The 24587-nt window shown below is 33.5% G+C and overlaps 1 protein-coding gene across 4 annotated transcripts in view; it reads right to left on the reverse strand.

Moving 5' to 3' along the window:
* USP15 (ubiquitin specific peptidase 15) overlaps positions 1–24587 on the reverse strand; it is a 137723-nt gene that overhangs the window by 10937 nt on the left and 102199 nt on the right. For 2 of the 4 annotated variants that reach the window (XM_053555347.1, XM_053555346.1), the window contains 12 exons: positions 14517–14690; positions 12030–12188; positions 11726–11950; positions 8021–8104; positions 7838–7932; positions 7537–7728; positions 5978–6093; positions 5542–5814; positions 5085–5155; positions 4576–4691; positions 3974–4123; positions 2127–2230 (listed from right to left, as the gene is read on the reverse strand). In XM_053555347.1, the coding sequence (XP_053411322.1) occupies positions 2127–2230; positions 3974–4123; positions 4576–4691; positions 5085–5155; positions 5542–5814; positions 5978–6093; positions 7537–7728; positions 7838–7932; positions 8021–8104; positions 11726–11950; positions 12030–12188; positions 14517–14690 (1759 nt within the window). Of the gene's footprint in view, positions 1–2126; positions 2231–3973; positions 4124–4575; positions 4692–5084; positions 5156–5541; positions 5815–5977; positions 6094–7536; positions 7729–7837; positions 7933–8020; positions 8105–11725; positions 11951–12029; positions 12189–14516; positions 14691–21302; positions 21449–24587 lie in introns of those variants that run through there. The other 2 variants (XM_053555348.1, XM_053555349.1) reach the window with 2 other exon arrangements.

Below are 24587 nucleotides of genomic sequence, written 5' to 3' on the forward strand. Positions count from 1 at the left end.
TGTATACCATGGAATACTATTCAGCCATTAAAAAAAATGGAGACTTTACATCCTTCATATTAACCTGGATGGACGTGGAAGACATTATTCTTAGTAAAGCATCACAAGAATGGAGAAGCATGAATCCTATGTACTCAATTTTGATATGAGTACAATTAATGACAATTATGGTTATGGGGGGGGAAACAGAAAGAGGGAAGGAGGGATGTGGGTGGGGTCTTGGTGTGTGTCACACTTTATGGGGGCAAGACATGATTGCAAGAGGGACTTTACCTAACAATTGCAATCAGTGTAACCTGGCTTATTGTACCCTCAATGAATCCCCAACAATAAAAAAAAAAGAAACAAAACCCAGAGACTAATGATTTGAAAAATACAGACTAAAGAATTGATCAGCTTAAACTATCAGATACGCAGAATTCTGTATTTGAATGGGGAATATAGCCTTTTCCCAAGCATTTAAGAAACAGGCCATGCATGTATTAAGCCACCTTGCACAGCTTCAAACTTTTAATGATTAATATAATATAGACAATGCCAATTGTTATGTAACAATATTAAAAACAAAATGACAGCTGAAGAAAACTCCATATATCTAGAAACTAATCGTATGATTAAATAACTCTGGGTTAATTTTAATTAGGAAATCATAAAGGAAATTTAAAGATGCACAGAATTGAAAGATAATGAAAATGATATAGTTCAAAATTCATGGGACAGAGCTAAAGTTGTACTTAGCAGAAAATTTATAGCCTTTAATACAGGAAAAATAATGGAAAACAAAAAGATAAGCATTCAACCCAAGAAGCTGGAAAAAGAGTGACATGGCAAACCCAAAGTGATAGTAAGAAAAATGTAAGGAAGGGAAGGAAAAAAATCCATGAGACTAAATATATAAATACATACAATAATAAAATAAACATTTAATAAAATAAAATGCTAATTCTTTGAACAGACTAAAAATATAGGTTTCTAGGAAGACCAATTAAAAAAAAAATGAGGAAAGGACAAAAAAATAGCACTTGAGCATTATAAAACACTATTCTCAAATAAATTGGAAACCCTAAATAAAATGGATATATTTTTAGAAAAATAGAAAATGTTAAAATATACACAAAAGGAAAAAGAAAACTGAATAGACCAATAGCATTACATAAATAGCAAAATCTATGGTTGTGAAGCCACTGGTGGCTTTGTAGGTGAATTATACTATACTTTCATGAATAGCTAATCCTTATACTAGTTCTCAGCTTGTTCTACTTAATCTTGATTCCAAGTAAGATTACAATACCAAAAAATTACTTAACCATTTCACTCATGAATGAAATTGTAACAACCCTAAATAAAATTAATTTAACCGAACCTACCATGTATCAAAAAATACCTAAAGATAAGGATGTATCTTATATATATCCCAGGATATATCCCAGGAATGCAAAGATGGTTCAACAGACATCTCCCCACTGGCAGACTGTTAGAGTCATCTTGGAGAGCAACGAGCAACCCATAAGCACTCACTCAAACCCTGTGATCTCCCTTTTGTGTGTACAGCTCAAAGAAATGCACAGGAGACCATAAATAATGGTGCGTCTCAGTCTGACGGCAGTAGAAAGTTAAAGGCAATTTAAATGTCCATTATGAGGTAAGTGGAGACATAAGATATGGTAGATGTAAATCCCGAGTGGTGAGAAGCAGCATACTAAATGGATTCAAAGGAACATAAGTAAGTCTTGAGAAAAAACATTAAGAGAAAAAAGTAGGATCTATTGAGATCTACAGTACAGTACCAATTACGTAATGACCAAACGTGCATGATTTACAAGAGTCCATGCATCAGACATATTGGAGAGGGAAGGGGAGGGGGAATGGGGAGGCAGAGGAGCCACAAATGGACCAACGATGTTTCTTCCTGTGCTTTGAATTGAGGAGTATGATTAATTCAATCCTCTATACCTGAAGTTAAAAAAAAAAGGTTCAAAAGCTGATTGCTTCATAAATCAATACTGAACTACTATATGCAAGACACATCACATTTTACTTTTAAATAGTAGTAACTATCTTAAAGAAGAAAGGCTGTAGTTATTCAAACATCATGATCTGGGCTAAAAGGTAAATTATCAACTTACAATGTCCTCCTCCCATCCCTCCATAGTGGTTGGAAACAGCGATCAAATTATAGCGGCAAGGACCTGCATTTGGATTAATTAAGAATTCCGACATATCCAAGTCACTGTTTAAAAAATAAAGCAAATTAATGTTTTCCTTAAATGCAATGAATTCTATTCCCATCTGCCATTGTTGTTACATATACATGTATATGTATGCATATATCTCATGAAAGGCGTTATCAAGAGCCAAATAATTCTATTTCAAAAAAATTTTAATTTATTATTATGGTTACATAATAATTAATGAGCCAAATAAGTCTTATGAAACAAATCATACATGTACTCCCGAAATTTGAATGTTTTGGCAAAAATTTGCTCAGGGGATATGAATTTAAAAATGCCCTACTGAATGTTGTTACTCTGATTAATGGTTTTATGCTAATACATTCGACTCTTAGTGTTTTAGGAAAAAGAGACATCACCATCTACCATCTGGGTCCAAGGGTTGCATTTTATTTTTAAGTCACTTTATTGAATGATTTATATGAAGAAAAATAAAGAAATCATAATAACTTTATTAAAAATTAAAAAAATTTAAATAAACCAAACTTTTTATTCTACTTTTTATTCTCCATTTCCCTGGTTTTGATGACCTATTATGCCCAAGGTGGGCAACATCGCTTGAATGAAACTATTCATAATCCATCATGTATGAACCTAGAAACTATCTTGTAAACTGACTGTTATTATTTCTAGTTCCTCTTGTACCTGTATTATTAAAGAACAATGATTCTAAACTTCAGATATATCTCAAGAAATACTGTATTGTCATTATTTCTGATTCTTTTGCTTGCCTTATATCAAATGTCATAGTCTTGAAAACTTTTAATAGGACACAATTTTGTTAAATATGACCTTTTATGTTTTTGCTCAATTGCAAATCATTTTAAATTTATAAACACTGATTAGAATGAGCAATGCAATGAATATTTTCAATTTTCTATCACTTATTTCCTTCTGGTCACCTCTAGACACATTTGCCTTCAACATCTGTCCACTTCCTAATTGTGTCATGCAAATTTTTGCAAAATGGGATAGTACTGAGTTCTTGTTGCAAAATAATTATGTGATCAAGTTCTTCCTGTTGAATAAAGTGAGCGAGAATACAATGTTCCCTTTGTCTTTCTGAATTCTCAATTGTGTTTAGTGAAAATTAAAAAAAAAATTTTTTTCCCCAGACTTCTTTATACCTTTTTTACAAATATGATGTCTTATAATGGCAATAAGAAATCTGAAGGATGATTTATTACACTACTGTGTTATCCTTCAAAGCAATTCCATTATTCTGTCCTATGTTAGTCTTTTAAAAAAGAGTATATTTAATAATAATTTATGAGTGGGGGCAGTGCCTGTGGCTCAAAGGAGTAGGGCGCCGGCCCCATATGCCAGAGGTGGTGGGTTCAAACCCAGCCCCGGCCAAAAACTGCAAAAAACCAAAAAAACAAAAAAATAAAAAAAGAGTAATTTATGAGTAATGATGAAATCATTTCTGGGAAAAACAAAGCCACTAAGTCCCATAAAATATCTTAGGTTTATAAACAGACCAAGAACATATAAAGTAATTTAACACAAAAGGAATTATTTTTAAAAGTGTCTTTTCTCTTTGGTTTTTGGAAAATCTCTAAGAATAAAAAATATGAAATACCAATCCTTATTAATTGTTAGAACTACTCAAAAATAAACTCAAATACTGGGTATGATGATATTGGATGTTTATTTACTGAGGGGTAATAACAAAAAGCATCACATAAATCTGAAAAAAGTTAGAGCTGCCCAATGCTTAAGAAGTACCAGACAAAACTTACTTGATAGGAAAATCAACTAAGGTATCCAATTTGTCTCTCATGTATCGACTGTAAGAAAATCGCTTGAGATGTACCACAAGTACTGGAGGGAGGGACCATAAGTCCAATTTCTTTGTGGCTTGCTGATGTTCTTTACAATTAGGACAATACCTAAAAATAAATGATGAGGGTTATATTATTTACATTTTAGTACGCTAAAAAGACGTGGGTCAAAAATCTGTGCTAAAGGATAGTTACTGGAAGATCTCAAAACTTCTGGGCTCTAATGGAATAACAGCACAAAATAAAGCACTATAATTTTCCATGTTTCTTTCAAGATGGCTGTACAGCTGAAAAATTTTGGGAAAAAGTAACTGAAATTAATAACCAATAGTAAAATAGCTATTATGGAAAATATAGCAATGAGATTAAAGCTTAGCACAGTAATAACACTTTTAGAGATATTCTCATCCCTCTTACTGGATTATATTGTATAAAGAATGCTAATTGTTATTTAAAATATCAAATATAATTTAGTAATTACTTTTTCACCCTGACATAGCACGTACCTCCGAATAAATACTTAAAATAACTAGAAACAATTATTTAATTTTGTTTCTTACCAGGGATCTTCAGCACCTAGCTTTTCTTTTGTTGTAAAAAGCTCAATGCAATCTTTTAATTTCACGAAGGGTTTTTTTGGAGGTTTATATTCCACACTTTCATGTTTTTCAAAATCCTAAAGAGAAGTATTTCTTGAGTTAAGAGAACAAATGAAATAAAACTCATTTTAGTGATACCATCTTACTACAAATAATAATGAAAACTCCTAAACTTTCTCAAAAGACTAATAAAGCTTATTTCAGATGATATTTATAGAATATACTTCTAAATAACTCCTGTATGTACCTATATGGATGACATGTAAACATAAAACATGTTCAAAACCATCTATGAACCATTTTTTAAAAAAGGTATTTTTGTAAAGATTTTCTTTTCTAGTTCATGACCAATGTTTTTACTGGCAAAATAAACATATTTGTTAGAAGCAAAGGGTGTAACAAAACATGATCGACTCTGGTAATAAACAAAGTATATCAAGAAGAGACAAAAGGAGTGAGTGGTGACTTACTTCAGCAGCATTTTCATCAAAGTATCTTTTTTTCAATTCAGGATCCCAATCCAAAGCAAGAAAAGATCTTTCTAAGATGAAAAACATATTTTTCTTTAAAATTTAATATGCCTTCAGGTTAAAATTACTGTATTTTAATGTTAGGATATATACCAGAATCAGAATAAACACAGAGCAATCTTTTCCACTTGCACTAGGTGATGAGGACAAACATTATTCGATCAGGTATTCAAATAATGCGAATTTTAAAAAAAGATATAAAATTTAAGCAAAAGTTCAACATCCATTTAATAAACATTGACATATACCTTATTCTACTTAGACATTAAGGCATTTCATTTAAGATCTGAAATAGAAAAGTAATTGTCATTTTCGGTGATAGGGCTATCGGTTTGCATCCAAAAAAATAACATACGCTACGCATTGAGTGTTAAAACCATTTTATACAAACACTTACCATCTAGCCTCAGCTGCCTATCATCAAATCGTATATGCCTGGTATCGTCTTTGATGTAGTTGATGTCAGTATTGCCTAAGTTGTTGAACTGGAATGTAAACAGTCGTTTTCTGTGTCCGGTGAGTTGACCTTTGCAAGTTTCCTCAGTACATAATCCATTTTCAGAATCATTATCTCCCCCAACTGAATCTTCAGACTGACTATTCTCATTCTCTGAGGGAAGTTCTTGATCCTGGCTGGATTCATCATCTGGCTCATCCGTTTCCATTTCACCTAGTTTTAGATATTAGAGATCTTTAAGTAAACCCAATGTTACATTTTTAATTATTTTTCTTAGGTTTGCAATTTTTTTAGTTTTTTAATCCCCATCTTCTTAAGTTTTTCTCTGAACAATAACCTAAGTGAAAATTTTTACAATTTAAAAAGAAAGTCTTACTTGGTGAGCCTTCCTCGTGTATGCCGTTTGGGCCATTCCCATTAATATTCTGGTCCTTACAGCAGTGTGGGGGTCCCTCAGTCTCTTCAGTTTCAGTAGATATTTTGACATATCGGCTTAAATAAAATCAGAAATCAAACAAGTTCAGTTCTACATAGGTAAAAACAAAGTATTCCATTCCATCAGTAAAATAAAACCTTAATGCAGTAACAGTGGCCATCCAGTAGATTCAAGCATAAGCTCACACTTAAGATACAGTGCTGTAAGTGTAACTAGTAATTTGTTTGGCTCTCCTTTCTTTTATTTCCAACTATTCAGTGAATAAAAATGTTTTAGTGACATAGATAACTTGCATAATGCTTAAGTCAGAACTTTTAGTGTGCTTGTCACCAGAGTAGTGTTCACTGTACCTGACAGGTAACTTTTTATCCATCACCCTCCTCCCAACCTCCCCACTCCTTGGTCTCCAACATCCTTCACGTGTCTTTATGCCCATTGTTTAGCTCTTATCAGTGGGAACGTGTAGTGTCTGTCTTTCCATTCTTGAGATATTTCTCTTAGGATAATGATTTCCATTTCCATCCAAGGTGCTATAATAGGCATTATTTCTTTTTCTGGTTGAGTGGTACTCCACAGTATATATACACCAATTTTCCTTACCAAATCACGGATTGAGGGACACTTAGGTTGTTTCCAAATCTTTGCAACTATAAATTGCTTGTCTTTATAAAAATAATTGGTTACTTTTAGGGTTTATATCTTTCTTCTATACGTTAAAAATTTGTGGCAAATAATTTCTCAACTTAAAAAGTATATAAAAACATCATTTAGATGATACATATTATTGCTAAGAACACTTATATTTGTATAATGTGATTTTTACGCATGGGTTATAGAATTATAATAATTAGGTATGTAAGAAAGAATATTAAATATGTCAGCTACAAATGATAAAAGAAAAGGATTAAATAGTATTGCTGATTACCTTATAATTCAAGCCACGGTTTAAAGGAAGGCAAAAAATGGGCTGCCTTACCATGTGATCAATCATGAACTAGTAGTGTATATAAAGAAATGAAGCATTTGACATCTGTTAAGATTTCAGAGTACATATGTATTTTAATTATTATTATTATTTTTTTTTAATTTGGCCGGGGCTGGGTTTGAACCTGCTACCTCCGGCATATGGGACCGGCGCCCTACCCGCTGAGCCACAGGCGCCGCCCTGTATTTTAATTATTGAGAAATTCTTATTCCTTTCAACTGTAAACATGTTCAAAACCATCTATTTTGTTTTGTTACCCTTTGCTTCTAACAAATATATTTATTTTGCCAGTAAAAAAAGGGTATAAAATAGCTAAAGACTTTATGCTTCCTGGGTTTGAAATTACCATTGTGTGTTTTTACATGAATAAGAAAGTGGATTAGACTACAAGCAAAGATGAGATAATACAGTTATCCACTAAAATATACCACTACCTTGCATGTTTATTTTTATTAGCTCTTTTATATTTTATTCTCATATTTATTTTGTCAAAGTAGAACTATCTGGCACTTACCACATCCTCAAAAGCAAGAGATTATAAAGTTTATCTTCAGTATTGTTTCGTGGTACAGCCATGAGAAAAGGCTGACCAAAAAGTGAAGACCCAGTATGGTGGGTATAACTTGAGTGTCTGAATTTTTCTCTTAGGCAAACAGGAATAATCACATGCTCTGTATCTTCTGTCCTATTGATATTAATTTCAAACCTACAAGGACAAAACTGATCATAAACTTTCAAAATAAAATAACATAATTTATGTATTTCTTTTAATTATTTTCTCAAGTGATGTTTTACACAATGAATTTTATACTTACACATAAATATCATCCCGTTCCATAATACTACTAAGGTTTTCATCCATGGCGAATATTCTGTGAAATCTGTGATTGTATATATCAGTAACTATCATCTGAAAGAAAATATATTTTTAGTAAGCTGGTTTCAGAACACTGGAAAACTCAACATCAGTCTATACAGTCCAGCCCCAAACAACTCACCTTATCTGCAGGAACGCCTGACAAGGCAGACAGTGCTGCACACAGATCTACTATGTTTCCAATTTTGGGGACAACCACTTTGTACTAAAAAAGAAAAAAAAAAACTTTAATAAGTTTATTACTCTGGAAAAAATATTCAGTAGTGAGAATGACCTTGTGGTCCCTTCCTACATTCATGTGGCTTTTGGCCCCCAGTGTCTGTCTCCAACCTTGCCATCATCCTGGGTGACAACGTCCACATGGATGATTTCTTCTAGCCTGTTACTTGGCTCTCAGTTCAAAGATCTACATTTGCATTCAACTGTAGTCAACTTCTTAGACCAGGAGGACCTTCTTCCTTCTGGAAATTCATTCTTATCTATTTTTGCTTGCACTGAGATTTTAGTCTCTCCCTCTTTCCAGCTCCCTACTAACTCCTTGCCCTTCCATGCAAGCCCACCCAGGCATGTGCCTCCTCATTTCAATTACTCTATGCAGAACCTCTGACATCTTTGGTTCTCAGTTCTAGTCACTCTTGCTATTTACTTCTGTTTATTCAGAGCTGCTCCGATATGCTGGAGAGAATTTTCCACCTTTAGAGGACAGTGTGCTACAAATTTACAGCACCCAGCCTCACTCAACTGACCCTTCAACACAAAATAGCTCTGTGTTGCTTATTTGCTTATTCTCTCATGTCTATCAAGTACTATTTAAAAATCTCTATCTAAAAGTCTTCCTATTTTACTACTTCTCCCTTTATATCAGCAGAATACCCACTTTACTAAGAAAGCAGAAACTATTTTATAGAAAAATTTCCAACTTCCTACACCCCTACAAACTTTCTTGAAACCATACAGGTTCTTTTCTCTCTCTTTTAAAACACATGAAAAGATACGTGTTTCTCTTCCCAATCAAGGCCAATCCTACTATCTGTGTTCTGAATCCCATCTCATTCTGCTGTCTCTGGGGCCTAACCCCAGCTATTCTTTCTTCTATTTTATCTCAACTATTTTGCATAAGCATTAGACTATCTACACATCTCTCAAAAAAACAAAATAGTCTCTCACTGCTCTAGTAATTCCTCTCCAACTATTCCCCCCTTCACAAATAACTTGGTTAACAGCTATACTATCATAACTTCCTTACCTCCCAGTGACTTCTCAATCCACCTCCTAGCTTTTGTCTTCAATGCTTTATATTTTACCTGTTTCCAAGGTTACTGATACTGCTACACAACTTAATCTTTACCAGTCCTTAGTGGTAGGTTACTCTTTGTGTTCATTCTGTGTTCTCCTGTAACATTCTGTAAAAGCACTTTTCACACTATATGACAAGCTTCTTGAGAACAACGACTAGAAACACCATTGTATTTCCGGCGCCTTGCATGGTAGGAGAGCCTAACACATACCACATGTTCAATATGATTATTAATAAATGTCAACGTTTATTAGTCTAACTTTGATGATGAGAAAACTCATCAAACAGACCGACTCAGCTTATTTCACTTTCCTTCCCTACTAGTTAAAGCACAGTGTTAATGAGACTATCATTTTGTAATTGAGTTGTTACTGCTTTTAGGTGGGAGGAAAAAACCACAAACAACCCCATTTCTCTGTTATAACCATGGCTCTAACCTCTAGAAATCTTGGTTACCATGTGAGAAAAGTGGCAATTCAATAAAATGCATGCTCCTGGAAAAATAATTTAAAGCCAGTTTACTGAACATTTAGTACCTATGCCTTATGGACTTCTGGGTATCCCCCAAAGTCCCCATACATAAGGAAAGGGGGAAATTGTAGTGAAATGTACCTTAAATATTTACAAAATATCCTTTACGTGTCTGCTACCTCTGTGTAAAATTTTGTAATGAATATTTTGTAAGTCAAAGTATACTGAGCTACAATCCCCCATTTTCCCTATGTATGGCGACTTTAGGGACACCCTAGAATGTACTGTAACTTAATGCAACCTGCCCCTACATAATACAGTTACCTTATGTTATCAGCATGGGAAAGTATAGTCTTTAACAAACGTGTTGTAGAGAAATACAGCATCTACACTTGTTTTCTATTCCAGTGAACTTTTACTCGCCGTGCTTATATGCTCTCGTTTATTGCACTCTATTCACTGGCATACGTGCAAAGTTACAGGATAGAGAGCTGAGGTATAGTTTAGCACTATCGTAGTTCTCTCCATTGAAAAGAAGATTGACAATTCTGTACTTACAAGCAAGTGAATGACTGAACATCTAAAGGATATTGTTTCAGAAATGTCCACACATATTCCCCAGCCAGAAGTAAAAGCAGACTTTGACTTGCCTTGCTCACATCAAGGCTAGTATTTAGCAACTACCCAATGAAATACTAGCACGGAAATCACGTTCAATGAGTTGATGAAAGGAAACGAAGAAAAGGCACATGAAATGGCTGCAGTCTGCACAACTGAGTGCATGACTGGTCTCTGCTAGACTTCAATTACTTGAATGAAAGGACCATATTTTTATAAACGTTATACATATCCTGCTCTTATTGACAGTAAGCCTAAACACTTTCCTCAATGAATAGTGAGGTCGTAATTTTGTTCTAAGCATAACTGTCATATAGATTTCATGACTATTATGCACTAATAAATTGAACTATTTGGCTAAAGATTTATACAAAATAATCTTCTAAAATAAGAATCGTATCTGCCTGGTTTTGTGAACACAGCTTTATACGTGGTAGGTGCCTAATAAATATTTTAGTAAATAAAATTTTTGAATACTTCTCCATCATATATATATATATATATCTCCCCGTCTATATAGTACAAAGGTTAGAAATGCAAAGATTTACAAGGTTTCCTATCTTCAAAGAACTCATGGTCTAGGGAGAAAGAATTAAGTCAAAGATCATAATAAAATTTGGTAAGTATAAGAATTCAGGAGAACAGAAGGTAGAAGCAGCCTACATTTGCTGAGGTGGGTCAAGTGTCATAAAAGGACTAACTAATTTAAAAAGAAGGAAGAAAATATACTGTTTCACCCCCAAATGTGAAATTATCCAATTAAGTATGCACTAGGCGATGGAATTAGGCAGACAATCAAACTAAGGCCCAGCACAGGGCTTTTGCATAGAATAAGCAAAATGTGATACTTCAGATTATTAAAAGTTAGGGAACATTCCTGAACCAAGTATTTTGGTTAAGTGAATTTATTCTAAGTTCTTAAAATGCCTAAACATGGCTGGTTGTGGGGGCTCACACCTGTAATCCCAGCACTCTTGGAGGCCAAGATGGGTGGATTGCTTGAGCTCAGGAGCTCGAGACCAGCCTGAGCAAGAGCGAGACCCCATCTCTCCTAAAAATACAAAAACTGAGGCAAGAGGATTGCTTGAGCCCAGGAGTCTGAGGTTGCTGTGAACTATGATGCCACTGTCCTCTACTAAGGGCAACAAAGTGAAACTTTGTCTTAAAAAAAACAAACAAAAAGGATGCCTAAACATTGCGGGAATTTAAATATACTATTATTTTATCGCATAAATTAAAATGTACAGTATTAATTTAGCTTCCAACAGCCAATAAAAAAGAAATTATAATTAACATTAAAATTAGAGTTAGAAAATTTCTTAAGTGTAGTTACTCTATAAAATCTCTTATACAAATAAATACTATCATCGAATTGCATTTGAAGATTCAACACTAATTTTTATAAAAATAGTATTAGCTGGGGAAATAATCACTACTTACCTGCATAGGCTTAGCAAGCGGATCCATTCTAACTAAATAAACTTCCAAGGTTCGTTCTTTTTTCATGGGCAATGGAAGTGTCAAGTAACAAAAAGGATCAAATGTTACAGAAATCTTAGCACACTCAGGACAAACTAAAGTTGATTTGAATAGGCCATGAAATATATCTACTATGATAGAATCATTTCGTTTTAAATGATTTTCCCAGGCTTCTTCTGCAACCACCTATAAGGATAATAAACACAAATTACAAAGAGGCTTCATAAAATTATAGCAATGGTGGCAATATTATCGCTCAATTTACCTTATCTGGTCTTCCATCAGCATCTTTTAATTGTATATATGGTTTTTTCCTAATTCTATTCAAATCCTCATGTAATCCATCTAACAGGAAAGCTAATAGTTCTTGACAGTCTTGCTGCTGATATCCAGAGAACTGAGGTGCAAAACGTCCTACTTGTGTCTGTAAGAAAAGTAAAAACTATAAAATCAGTGTGAGGAGAAGCAGCATTGATTTTTTAAAAAATGTACAGTTAAATCTTTGTTATTCACGAATTCCACATTCGTGGATATGTTCAGAGCAGTAAGAAAATTTGAGTCACCCAAGATACGTGGCTCTTGTGCTAACTATAAACAAGCGTCCTTTTGCAGTTTATTTAGTGTTTCAGGTGTTCACATTTTGTGCTTTGTGGTGGTAATTTCAGCATTTCAAACAGCCCTAAGCACAGTGCTGAAGTGTTAGGTGCTGCTCCCAGGCACAAGATGGCTGCAATGTGCCTTATGGAGGAAAAAGATGGGTGGTGAAATGAGCTTCATTATGACAGGAATTACAGTGCTACTGGCCTTGAATTCAAAGTTAAGGACTTAATAATATAGTATATTTAGTAGGTGCCTTTAAACAGAAACACACATAACACAAATTATGCACTGAGTGGCTGATGAAAATGTTGTGACCGAGGCTTGGAGGAATCAAAACCTATTACTTTCCTAGGAGCGATAGCTCAGTATTTACGTTACTTTTGTGTTTGTGGTAACTTCATGGAACACTGCTGTGAAGAACAAGAACTGACTCTACATAGAGACAGTAGGAAATATCTGAGTTGTACTTTGGCATTTCCAGTAAGCACTCAGCAAAGTTCATCTGTGGCAAAACCATTAACACGTGTATTAATCTTTGGTTTCAGATTTTGCTGTCATAATTGTTTCACTATTTGTCAAAGGATTTTCCAGATGTTCTTAATTCTTAGATCTGGGTCTTCCTGATGCCTACTCCTGAAAATGTTTTGATAGGCAGACAGAATGAGACAGGTTCTCATCCCTGCTGCATTACCACATACAAATAATTACATTATCTAAAAGCATTTTAAAAATGATTACCCATAAAATACAAAAGGAGTGTTCACTTGAGGAAAGAACAAGGAGAAAATAAGATAAAGTTTTGTACAAAGGATGGGAAACATGAAGACTTAAAATTAAGTGTTTTGACATTTTGCTCTTGGTCACTAGAAAAAAATTACAAAACTCCTAGTGTTTGTGTGAGTAAAAAGAGGATGATTCATAGCGATCACAGAAATATTTGTGTTCATATGTGATTTTCCTAGTTTTTGTGATACTAAGTATTTAACTGATGAGATGGAAAAGAAAATGAAAAAGTCAGATATTTAAAGCCTATTTAACACATAATTTTAAGAGAGAAAAATCTAACAAAATGAAACTAATTAGAATGATGGGTTTGTTTGCCCTAGTTTGTCCAAAGTTTATAATGTTAAAAAAGATGAATATGGAGTATTCTGACTTGCTGTTTTAAAAATATTTTCTAAAAACATTGTTATGTAGTTAACAAAATGCTGCCTACTTGACACCTTTTAGGAATGCCATTTAAATTACTTATATAAGTTATGGCTTAACTCTGCTTATGTTCTTTAAAAGTTTAAAATTTCTCCTAAGTCTCACCTACATACTTAAATTTTTTAAACAATATAAAGCTAAACTTCAGTTCAATTCTTATTTGAATAATAAACCATGCTACTTAAGATATTGATTCTAAGAAATAACCAATTCATGAATATGAATAAAAATAAAGTCTAAGGATTATATTGAAAATACACTTGATATTTACTGCTTATTTTGCAGACTAGTTTCATCTCAGTAATTTTTCAAACTTATAGTGATTCTCCAAATAAGTTCTTAAGAGTTCAATGATATGCACAAATTTACTCCTTTATAGTCATATAAAATACATTCTCATAAATTTTCCAAAGATGTACTGTACTCTAAAACCCATGAAAATGTTCATTGCTATGTCTTTAAAGTCATTCTTTACCTACTGTGTATATTTCAAGCATACATGTCAAATATATTAACAGTAGAGTATAAATGTCTAAACACAACAATTGAATAAATGAGCTGCATGATGTTTGATGTGAACATTCTAGATTGTATAGTCAGCACACTGTACCCCATAAATGCAGTAATGTACACAGTTATGATCTAATAAAAAACCATATCAGTGTTCCATACAAGTGTTCCTCAATCTTTTTTTCATTATTCCTTCCTTCCTACTTCCAGATTCTTTTCATACCTTTAAAAAAAAAAATTAATCAATTGCCCCATACTCCACCTTGAAATTTTATACCATAGATATACTGTGTATCAATTTATGTATTATGTTTCTTTGGAAGGTCACAGACCACTGTAATAGCTATTATTTTTCATAACCCCTCCCAAGAACCAACTTTCACCTGCTTGGGGGTGATACAGCCCGTGTTAAGAATGCATTTACCACACTAACCTTAAAGGCTCTTGGGGTCACATAGCTGAACTTTCCAGACCACATTTGCTTGATCAGTTCAGCATAAGATTTAGCTATTTCACCTCTCATTCCTAAAGGATTGTCAAAATTCAGTTCTTCTTGGTACTTATCATTGAGGAAATATTCAGTAAGTGGAGGTGTGTTGCTCAAACACTGCAAAGAACAAAATATATTTCCAAGTGTAAGTAACCATACCTACATTTTCCTTAAAAAAAAAGTTAAAATACAAAAATTTACTTGCCATATCATATAAAGAAAAATTTTAATGATGTTCTCTTGCACTAATAACTGGTCAAAGAAACACTCAAATGATGTACTCAACTATTCGTTTCTCAAATTTCAAATCAATTACGTTCAATAAACAAAAATTCTAGTATTTGTTGCTATAAAATCTGTATTAATTTTAACCACAGCAAACTACCTGTTAACTAGGAGATAAGCTTAGAGTTTTCTTTCCTTCTTTTACTTGAATGGTAGAAATTATGGATTGTCTGCTCATCCCAGGCACCTGTACTGAGATACAGCGCAAGGGAGAAATTCACTTAGTAGAAGCCTTTGCTGCTTCCACTGTTAATTCTTTATTGCAAAAGAGCAGCTTTTAAATCTTTCATTTGGTCAACCATTTTTAGAAGGAACAGTACAGACTGGCTGAGCCTGAGCAAACACACTTTAGTTATGTGAACTCTAGGTAAGTGTGTTCTCACTTCTTCCAGCTCTTCTTTAATATCATAATAATTCAATTTTCCTTTATGGTAAAATAAACACTATGAGTAATTCTCCAACTCTTTCCCACTCTCAATTAAAGAATTCAGTATTTACAATAAAATGATGACAGAAGTACAGTTTTCCTACAATATTTTATTTCAAGATGGAGTAATTTTAAGTTAATAATACCATGTAATTTGATCTCAATAGGACCCAATGTTACTTTATCAATTAGATGTCTAGACCATGCAATGGCTAAAACAGACATTCAGTCATAAGTAACATTTTTTTACTGCAGGAAGATATTTGTCTTGGAGTCATGTGACAAAGTGCTGTAAGAGAAGCTAGTTGATAGCATGTAAAACACTAGAAACACACTTTTGTCAGAGCCTGAATTTATATTAAATCAAAGTTTTTCAAAGCTTGCTTATACTAATTGCTATTAAGTTAGATAGGTTTAGTAGCTATGAAAGGTTCAGCTTGCTGGATTTATACAGATACAATATGAACTGTAACTATATACCACGTATGTTTAGCTATAAAACTTCAAAATAAGCATATTCAACTTTTACTTAGATTTTTGAAATAGATTATATGGCTCAGTTTTGTGGTTTCAATGATAAATCAACTTATTTTTACTGAAACAATCATAATACATATTTAGGAATTTTCTACATAATAAAAATATTATTATCTAAATTGTTAGTCTGGCCTCGGAAGGAACAAGGGAGAATTTCTTTTAACACAGAATTGGTTATTAGGTGATTTTTAGGAAATAAAAATAATATAAACAGTCAAAAATGTTTGGGGTGGGCTATACAGACCTTTGGAGTAAAATAAATTATCATTTTTACCAGTAAAAAAGTCTTGTATATATGACCAAGAGAAAGACTCCAGTGCGGGAGGCAGTTAGGGAGAGGGCACTTCCCTATCTTTCTTTTTAACTCCTTTTATCTCTCAACATCTCTCACGATCTTATACTCCTTTTGAGTTTCATTTTCTCTTTTTTTATGTATTCTATGTCCTTTAAATTATAAAACACAGCTTTGGAGGGAGAGCCAGGCAATCTAGAATACATCATGGCTATACAGAGCATAGACACGCTATCACTTAGCATCATCTGATTTAGTGCAAATGGGACCAACAGTAAATAGTCAATTAGGCAATGGGAGGTTAGATAGGAATTTCCAAAAATTATCAATTAGTTTTCAATCCTTATATTTGACTAACTCAGAATTATGCTAAGACTTTAAGATTCTATTATTGTCAGTTAACACAATTATACAATTCATATAAAGAATCACATTTATGGCTTTCCCAAGCATCTCGAAGATCCAAGTTGTACAAATATAAATGACACTGAACTTTAAAAAAAATTAATTACTGAACTTTAATAATTATTCACGTGTCTTTATTTTGGTCAAAGCTTACAAGTATCATTGAACATTTTCTAGCTTTCCAATGGCACCCAGCATGATCTTCCTACAATGTGCAACTAATCATGTCTCTTCCTTGCTATAAATCTTATAATGGGGTTCCTTGTTTACAGATACGAATCTCAAATCCTTAGGATGGTCTGTCTTTTGTTTACCAATGTAGCCTCATCCTTTCCCAAAGCCTTTACTTCATCTTGTTCTAGCCTTATTTGTCATTCCTTGACCTCCATATATTCTCTCACTCAGTATGTTTTCTGAGTGTCTACTTTAACTGTCTACTTTAAAAAGTACCTTTTTGGCCTTACTAACTTCTATTAATCCATCAAAATTTAGGTATCCTGTTTGGCAAATCTCCCTAGATTCCCTTATACTGTTATCTTCTGTATGTTTCCATAATGCTTACTGCTCACTTTTATTATAGCACTTATTTTATAACATACTCACACTTTAATTCTTGGTTTGTTTTGACAAACACACTGACACCTCTAAGGGAGCATAAAACATGATACACTTTATATACACAGCTCTAGCCCTGAGTACTACATCACCTGACACTGAGCATGTGTACAACAGATGTATGCTTACTAAACATGTTTTTGCATATATTTACTTAAGTGTTTTATCCTTTGGCTTTTTACTTTTTTTCTTCAATGTTTAGCGTGTGCTCCATAGAATAAAGTATTACTAAATTAGGAAAAATATATTTGATTGTAACAATTTCCAAAGTATCTTCAAGAACTTCTACCTATATATGAAACCCAAAGGACACCACCCATTCAGAAACTCTGCCCTTTTGACTGACTTCTCATTCTGCACACTATCTGCTCTGTAGTGATCCATTGCTTTGATTTTTAAAAACTCCAAGAAACTGAGACTTATTATCACAGTATCACATGCTGGTTTGAAAAGATTAAAATTCAATATTAAAAACTAAATAATAAAACACAAATAGCTTTAATAATAAGTAATTGCCCATTATCATCTATGAAGACATAATAACTTATATTTAAACTTAAGCTTTTTTAGTATTAAATGGGCCCTAATAAGCATTCTATTTGTTGAACATATTTTAAGAAACTCACAAGCTACACTTTTCTAATAATTTACACAAACACAAATAAATACAGAAATTCAATAGCCAGTGTAACTATTTTACTAATATACAAATCATAATTAGTTTAAAAACTCAAGTGATGTCAGGTGTTTTTCTTTCATCTTGAAAATATCATCAATATACTTTTCTCTCTCATCTTGAAAATACCATCATATTAAGAGTATTTTTTTTTTTTTTTTTGAGGCAGTGTCTCAAGCTGTCATCCTCGGTAGAGTGCCATGGCCTCATAGCTCATAGCAACCTCAAACTCTTGGGCCCAAGAGATTCTCTTGCCTCAGCCTCCCACACAGCTGGGACCACAGGCGCCCACCACAACACCAGGCCATTTTTTGGTTGTAGTTGTCATTGCTGTTTGGCAGGCCTGGGCTGGATTTGAACCCGCCAGCTCTGGTGTTATGTGGCTAGTACCCTTACCCGCTGAGCCACAGGTGCCGAGCCAGGAGTCAATATGTTGTTAAATTAGTATAAAGACAAGTTCAAAATATGAAAGGTTCTCTTATGATTTTTGGTATAAATATAATTGGAATAAAGGTCAAACAACTAAAATATTTTTATGCTCCGGGTGATGTGTTAGTCTGTAATGGCATCATTTGGTAGAATAAAGAAGCTAGTTTCTTAAAGTTGGTTATTATGTAGTTTGAGCCTGCCACAGTGGCTTACGCCTGTAATCCTGGCACTGTGGGAGGCTGAGGTGGGGAATTGCTTGAGTTTAGGAGTTCAAGACTTGTTTGAGAGTGAGACCCCAACTCATTAAAAAAATGAAAAACCCAGCTCGGTGCTGTGGTGAGTGCCTGTAATCCTAGCAGTTTTCAAGGCTGAGGCAGCAGGATGTCCACAGCTCGAGTCTGAGGTTGCAGTGAGCTATGACATCATTGCATTCTGCTCAGGGAATAGGGTAGGACTCTATCTCAACAACAACAACAACAACAAACAAACAAACAAACAAAAATCCCCAAGGAAATATAAAGAAAACAATGTAGTTTGATTTGAAATTGCTTTATGGAATTGATTATTTGACTTTTCACAACAGGTTACCTTATAAACCTGAACATCTTTGGCAATTATAAGAAAATTTGATGCTTTGGCTGGCTGCCATTAAATATGATATGTAATGACAATTTTCTTAATTTCAATAATAGAAATCATAACCAGGGTTCTGAAGTATCTATCTTAAAGATTCTTCTGTTATAAAAATGTCATTTTCCTATCAGCTGGGACTATTTCAAAGCAATTCCTTTCTTAAAAACATGAGTATGTTAAAAGACTTACATATGTATCCATAGAAAATTCTCTTTTTAGCCTGTAAATTCCCTTTTTTCTGAGCGATATATAATATGGACTAAAAATCATATAACATGTCTCTTGCCTATGTGGAAACAGTTCTTACTGTCTATGCATCCTGGACTAAAACAGAACAAAACTCACCCTTTCTTAACATACATGGCTGTTCTTAGCAAAAACAGAATATAGATGAACATATCACGAAAAACAAAAGGGATTATATAAACAGTAAGTATGTCACTTCTGAGGCTACTTACAAGTTTTGTGACAATCTACCAGTTTCATGCTGTTTGGAGCTATGTCTTTGTTAATTTATTGGAGTCCAACTGCCTGACAGTGACAAATGTCAAAGCCTCAGTGTTTTAGGAGGACTTAGGATTTATCACCAATAACCTGGAGTCCAAATGTGATGCAATGTGACTGATCACGAAACACAGATCTTCAACCACATTTTTGTTTATATCAAAATTATATCTAGAGTTGGTCCTAAAACTGGGTAAGACTTTGCAAATATCATGTTAAAAATAAAGCAATAATCAGACTAACATAAAAGATTCTGTACTAACATTTCTAAATTTTAATGTAAAAGAAAAAAAATTTACAACAATGAACAGATAAATGTACTGGTTAACTGGTTAACAGATAAATGTTAAATATTTTTACATTTAGGTTTTTCATAACCCTTATGCAAGTTTAACAGTGCACAAAATTGACAAGAGCACTTGAAGACTGATGGACCGAAAAACTAAACTTTATATTTAGAGTGTGGCAGACTTTTGGCATTCGCTGATTCAATCTTAATGATATGACTGGTTGGAAAGTTCAGGATGGAAGCTATTATGAAAAGCTGTTGATCCGTTAGGAATGGTAAGAATGGCTGGCACGTGTGCAAGCCACTCCTTTAGTGAGCAGAAGTGACCAAGTACCTGTTCCTCAAAGTAGTTTGTGGTTCTCTATTTGTGCTTGCAAATGAATTTTATATGGGAAACTGCAAGGAATAAGAGTATTCTTGAATTTGAATTAGGAGTGGTAAGACATATTCCTTACTCTTAATGTATTAAGATTGAAACTCTGCATGCATTCCAGCCCTTCTTAGAATATTCTTCCCCTATAACAAATTCCTATTTATTTGTTAACACTTTAGCATTTCTTTCTAAATGTTGTATCTTCCTTACTACATCTCAAGGAAAAATTAAGATTCCCTCCTCTGGATTAATGCCAAACCTTGAACTCACTTGAGAGCACAGTACACGTCTTACTGGTCTTTGCTCCCTGGGATCTAGCACGGTGGCTGGCACATAGCTCACTAAAGGCATGCTGAATGAGGAGAACTTGTACGGCAGGAAGACTCAAAGGAGTCCTTCGAGAGACATAGAACAGTGGGAAAGCACTCGACTGTAAAGGAGATCTGAGCTCCACCCTGTTATAACTCTAATCCAAAAGTTCTATAAGTTTAAAAATTAAAGTCCCAATAATGCCTAAAGAGGTTTTCCTAATAAAGGAATATAACCATTGCGAATTGCCCCAACAACTACCAAGATAAATCCACAAGTGAAAGGTACGTGAAGGAAAAACAATTTTTTTTTTTTAGGAAAATTTCTATAAGGACTGTTTCCCCAAAATCTTCGATTTGGAACTAGACATAAAAATTCTAAAGAGAATTCTTCTAAATAATCCAATGTTTCATCCAATGGACATTCTGTGATGTGGGTCAATATATATAGACCTTAATCTACTGCTACCCTGCAGAACTATTTTAAGAAAGAATGTATAAACCATTCAAATATTTTATAAAGTAGTAATTCTCTATGAAAAATTCTCTAGGTATAAACATCTTCCCTTAATCTAAACATTCAAAAACTTAAATGTTATATGAAATACGATTTTCTTTCATAATTACTTGGAAAGATGCAATGCATTGCACGTAACTTTCCTTTATATACACATGCACACATCCTATTGCTCTTACATTACTTTCAAAAGTTCTTACACTAAGGAGGTTCTAACCAATAAAGCTCATGTTTCTAGAGTTCTTTGAGAAAATGTAAGTGATGTAAGAGTCTCAATTTTATATTTTGTTATAAAGTTCTACATAGATTTTTTTTAAATTGATGAAGTCAAATAAAGCACTATATAACCAAATCTCAAGTCTGTAATCAACATATTTTAAAAATGAATAATTAATAGCCATCCCAATAACTTGTAATGAATCTGGAATTTCCCCAGTACCTGGAAAATAGCCAAAGTAATCCCCTTCAAAAAGAGAAAGTTGTCTTTTGTAATGCTGAATATGAACCACTCCCTTTCTGTTCAGGTGCTCCAGAAGCCCAATTCTCAAGTGATCATGTATGCTCACTATTTTAGTAAACCGGTAACTAGAACAGGAAAGAAAACAAACTTAATTTTTGATTACCTAAAGCTTTTGAATTGTGTAACTCATTTTGTAACTGATCAAAATGTAATGCCACTCACAACCTTTTAAAAAAATAGCTACACCTTCTAACTGACCAATACTAAAAATAAAAACCCAATGTAAAATAAGGGATTCATTCTTACTTATTTTCTTATAATTTAAAAAATAAAATCTAAAGTAATCCATGGTTAAAGTCATCATAGAATACCCTCAAGTATTTTTTTTCTACATTTTAAGATTAAATTTTCAGATTTGCCATGTCATTTGTTTTCTAATTTGTCATGATAAGAGCAAAAGCATTTTGAAAAGGTACAATATTGTAAAATTCCAAAGCATTCTATTAATACTGGGATATTGGCTCTAGTTCTGTAATGACACAGTAGATGATATAGGAAGGTCAAGAAACAACTACAAATACAGGCCAATCTCTTTATTAAGTAGATTTAACAAATGAGATATTTTAAGCCACTTAATATTTTTATTTTTGTTACATTTTTTCTAGAAAAAGCAATCTTATTACATTTGAGAGATCAATTCTGAAGATCTTCACATATTCTGTGGAAGCAAATGCAACTACAGACCTGTTTGCTTTACATTTTCATTCTTTCCTCAAGCTTTTAAAAAAGAACAAATTGGCTGGGTGCTGTGGTTCATGCCAATAATCCTCACCCATAGTGAGGTCAAAGCAGGAAGATGGTTTGAAGCCAGGAATTTGAGACCAGCATGGGCAACACAGCAACATCCTGTCTCTATAACAAGTTAAAAAAATTAGCCAGGCATGGTGGCATGTCCTTGTAGTCCCAGCTACCTAGGGGGCTGACGTGGGAGAATTGCTGGAGCCCAGGAGTTTAAGGTTGCAGTGAGCTATGCTCATGTCCCTGCACTTTAGTCCGGGCAACAGAGTGAGACTCTGTCTCCCAAAAGAAATAAAAGGAATAAATAGAGATAAGTAAACCATAAATAAATATAACTTTCCTCTTATTTATTTTTAAAAACTTTTACTATGTTTCCCCCCTTGACTAATTGATTAATAAAGAGAGAACATGATACTCTACTTAAAAATAATGGAATTTTACATAAAGTAAATGTATTTTTAAAGGCAAGGTCTTTGAGCTGGGTAAAGATGTTCTAACACTTTAATAAATATCACTAATCTGGTCTCTATGCTGAAGGCATGAATAAAGTTAAATTTCACTTAAAATCCCTGCTCTTTCCTTCCAATTCTACTGTATTTCTTTTTCACATACTACTTCAACTCAATGAAGAATTATCATCAAAGTTCTTGACACATGAGAACTGATGGAAAACATTCTGTTGGCTAGGAAAAAAGTGGCAACACTTTTCCTCAACAGGACTGAGAAAGTTCTGAGAAGTCTAAGTTTGTCAGAAAGACAACCTATTACCCGCAGTGAGTAAATTCTGTAACTAGAGTGTCAATGTTAAAAAAGCCATGATTAATGTAAAGACCAATTTTCACCTTGTAAGCAAAAAGAAACTGGATAGAAGACTCTTACGATACAGATAACTGTAGAAGTCTCTGCAATAACGATCATTAGACTATCAATAGGCTATAGGCTTCAGGTAAGGTATTTTTAAATAATGTTTAAAAACTACTAGCCTATTATAGGAATGTCTGATTTTATTTTATTTATTTATTTATTTTGAGACAGAGCCTCAAGCTGTCACCCTGGGTAGAGTACCATGGCATCACAGCTCACAGCAACCTCCAACTCCTGAGCTCAAGCGATTCTCCTGCCTCAGCCTCCCAAGTAGCTGGAACTATAGGCACCTGCCACAATGCCCAGCTATTTTTTGTTGCAGCCGTCATTGCTGTTTGGCGGGCCCGGGCTGGAATGGAACCTGCCAGCTCAGGTGTATGTGTCTGGCGCCTTAGCCGCTTGAGCCACAGGCACTGAGCCTGATTTTATTTTTTATTTGTTCAGGTATTCACTTTATGGGAAGTACGCTAAAGCCAAATGATTCTAATAATATTAAGAAAGGTTAGTGTAAGTTATATTTATTTTAAAGAACTAAAGCTTATGAATTCAATTTTAATTAAGTTATTTTATCTCCTACTCCATTAATAATTTAAAACTAGCTAACCATAAAATGAAAGTACATATTATCTTTTTGGGCAGGCAAAATAGCCCAAGGATTTATGAACATATGAACAAGCAGTGGTTCTTTTCAATTTCTTTTATGTTCTGTTCCCTGCATATAAAAGTCAGTAAAGAAATAACTCTGAATAAATGAGTATCAAGAACTGTGTGGTTTGCTGACCTTTAGTTCTCCTGATAAGGCAGACAGGGACAGAAGAAAAATTTGTAAAAAGTTTAACTTACTACATTTTTAAAAAGAAAATAATAAAAAGCCATATAATTCTCTGTATCATTTCATTACAGTAGACACATAACTGACAATAAATAAGCAGCTGAGTTGAAACAGAAATTTAAACATCATGTGACAGCATAAACTATAAAGGTGTCTGATTATTTACATAATCAAAAAACTTTAAGTTTATCTAAATATTTAATAATTCAACAAATATTCAGTAAGAGAAGATCATTATTTCAAGAGCCTCTGTAAGTATACAAATAATGTTCAAGAGATTTTTTCATGTCATTCACTGTGCAATCCTTTAAGGAACTACCTCCATGGTGGTACTGGTACGATCTGTCAAGCTGTGATTAACACAGCAGCCCACTCCAAGTGCTGTCAAATTAGTTACATTTGCAGGACATAAGCTATAATATTTTTTGGGCCTTATATATATTATAGTTCTTTGATGCTTCAGTTGCAAATAAATATATATGATGTGCTATAATGCTTTTAAAAATTATTGTGCTCTTCTAGAGTTTACATGGCTCTGGAAATGTCCTTAATCTAGTACAGCTCAAGTTCCAAGTGTTTCTAGTAAATAATTTTCCTAATGCAGTGATTCTCAAACCATCTGTGTGGTATGACTAATTTTTTTTTTTTTTTGGTCATTCCAAGGCCACAGAATGTTACAGAAGATAACATAAAAGGAACCACTAGAAAAATGAAATTAAAAACACCAAAAAGTGCCCCATTTTTTAATTATTCGATTTAATACATATAAA

This window comes from Nycticebus coucang, chromosome 12, assembly GCF_027406575.1.
Source record: "Nycticebus coucang isolate mNycCou1 chromosome 12, mNycCou1.pri, whole genome shotgun sequence".
Taxonomy (NCBI): Eukaryota; Metazoa; Chordata; class Mammalia; order Primates; family Lorisidae; genus Nycticebus; species Nycticebus coucang.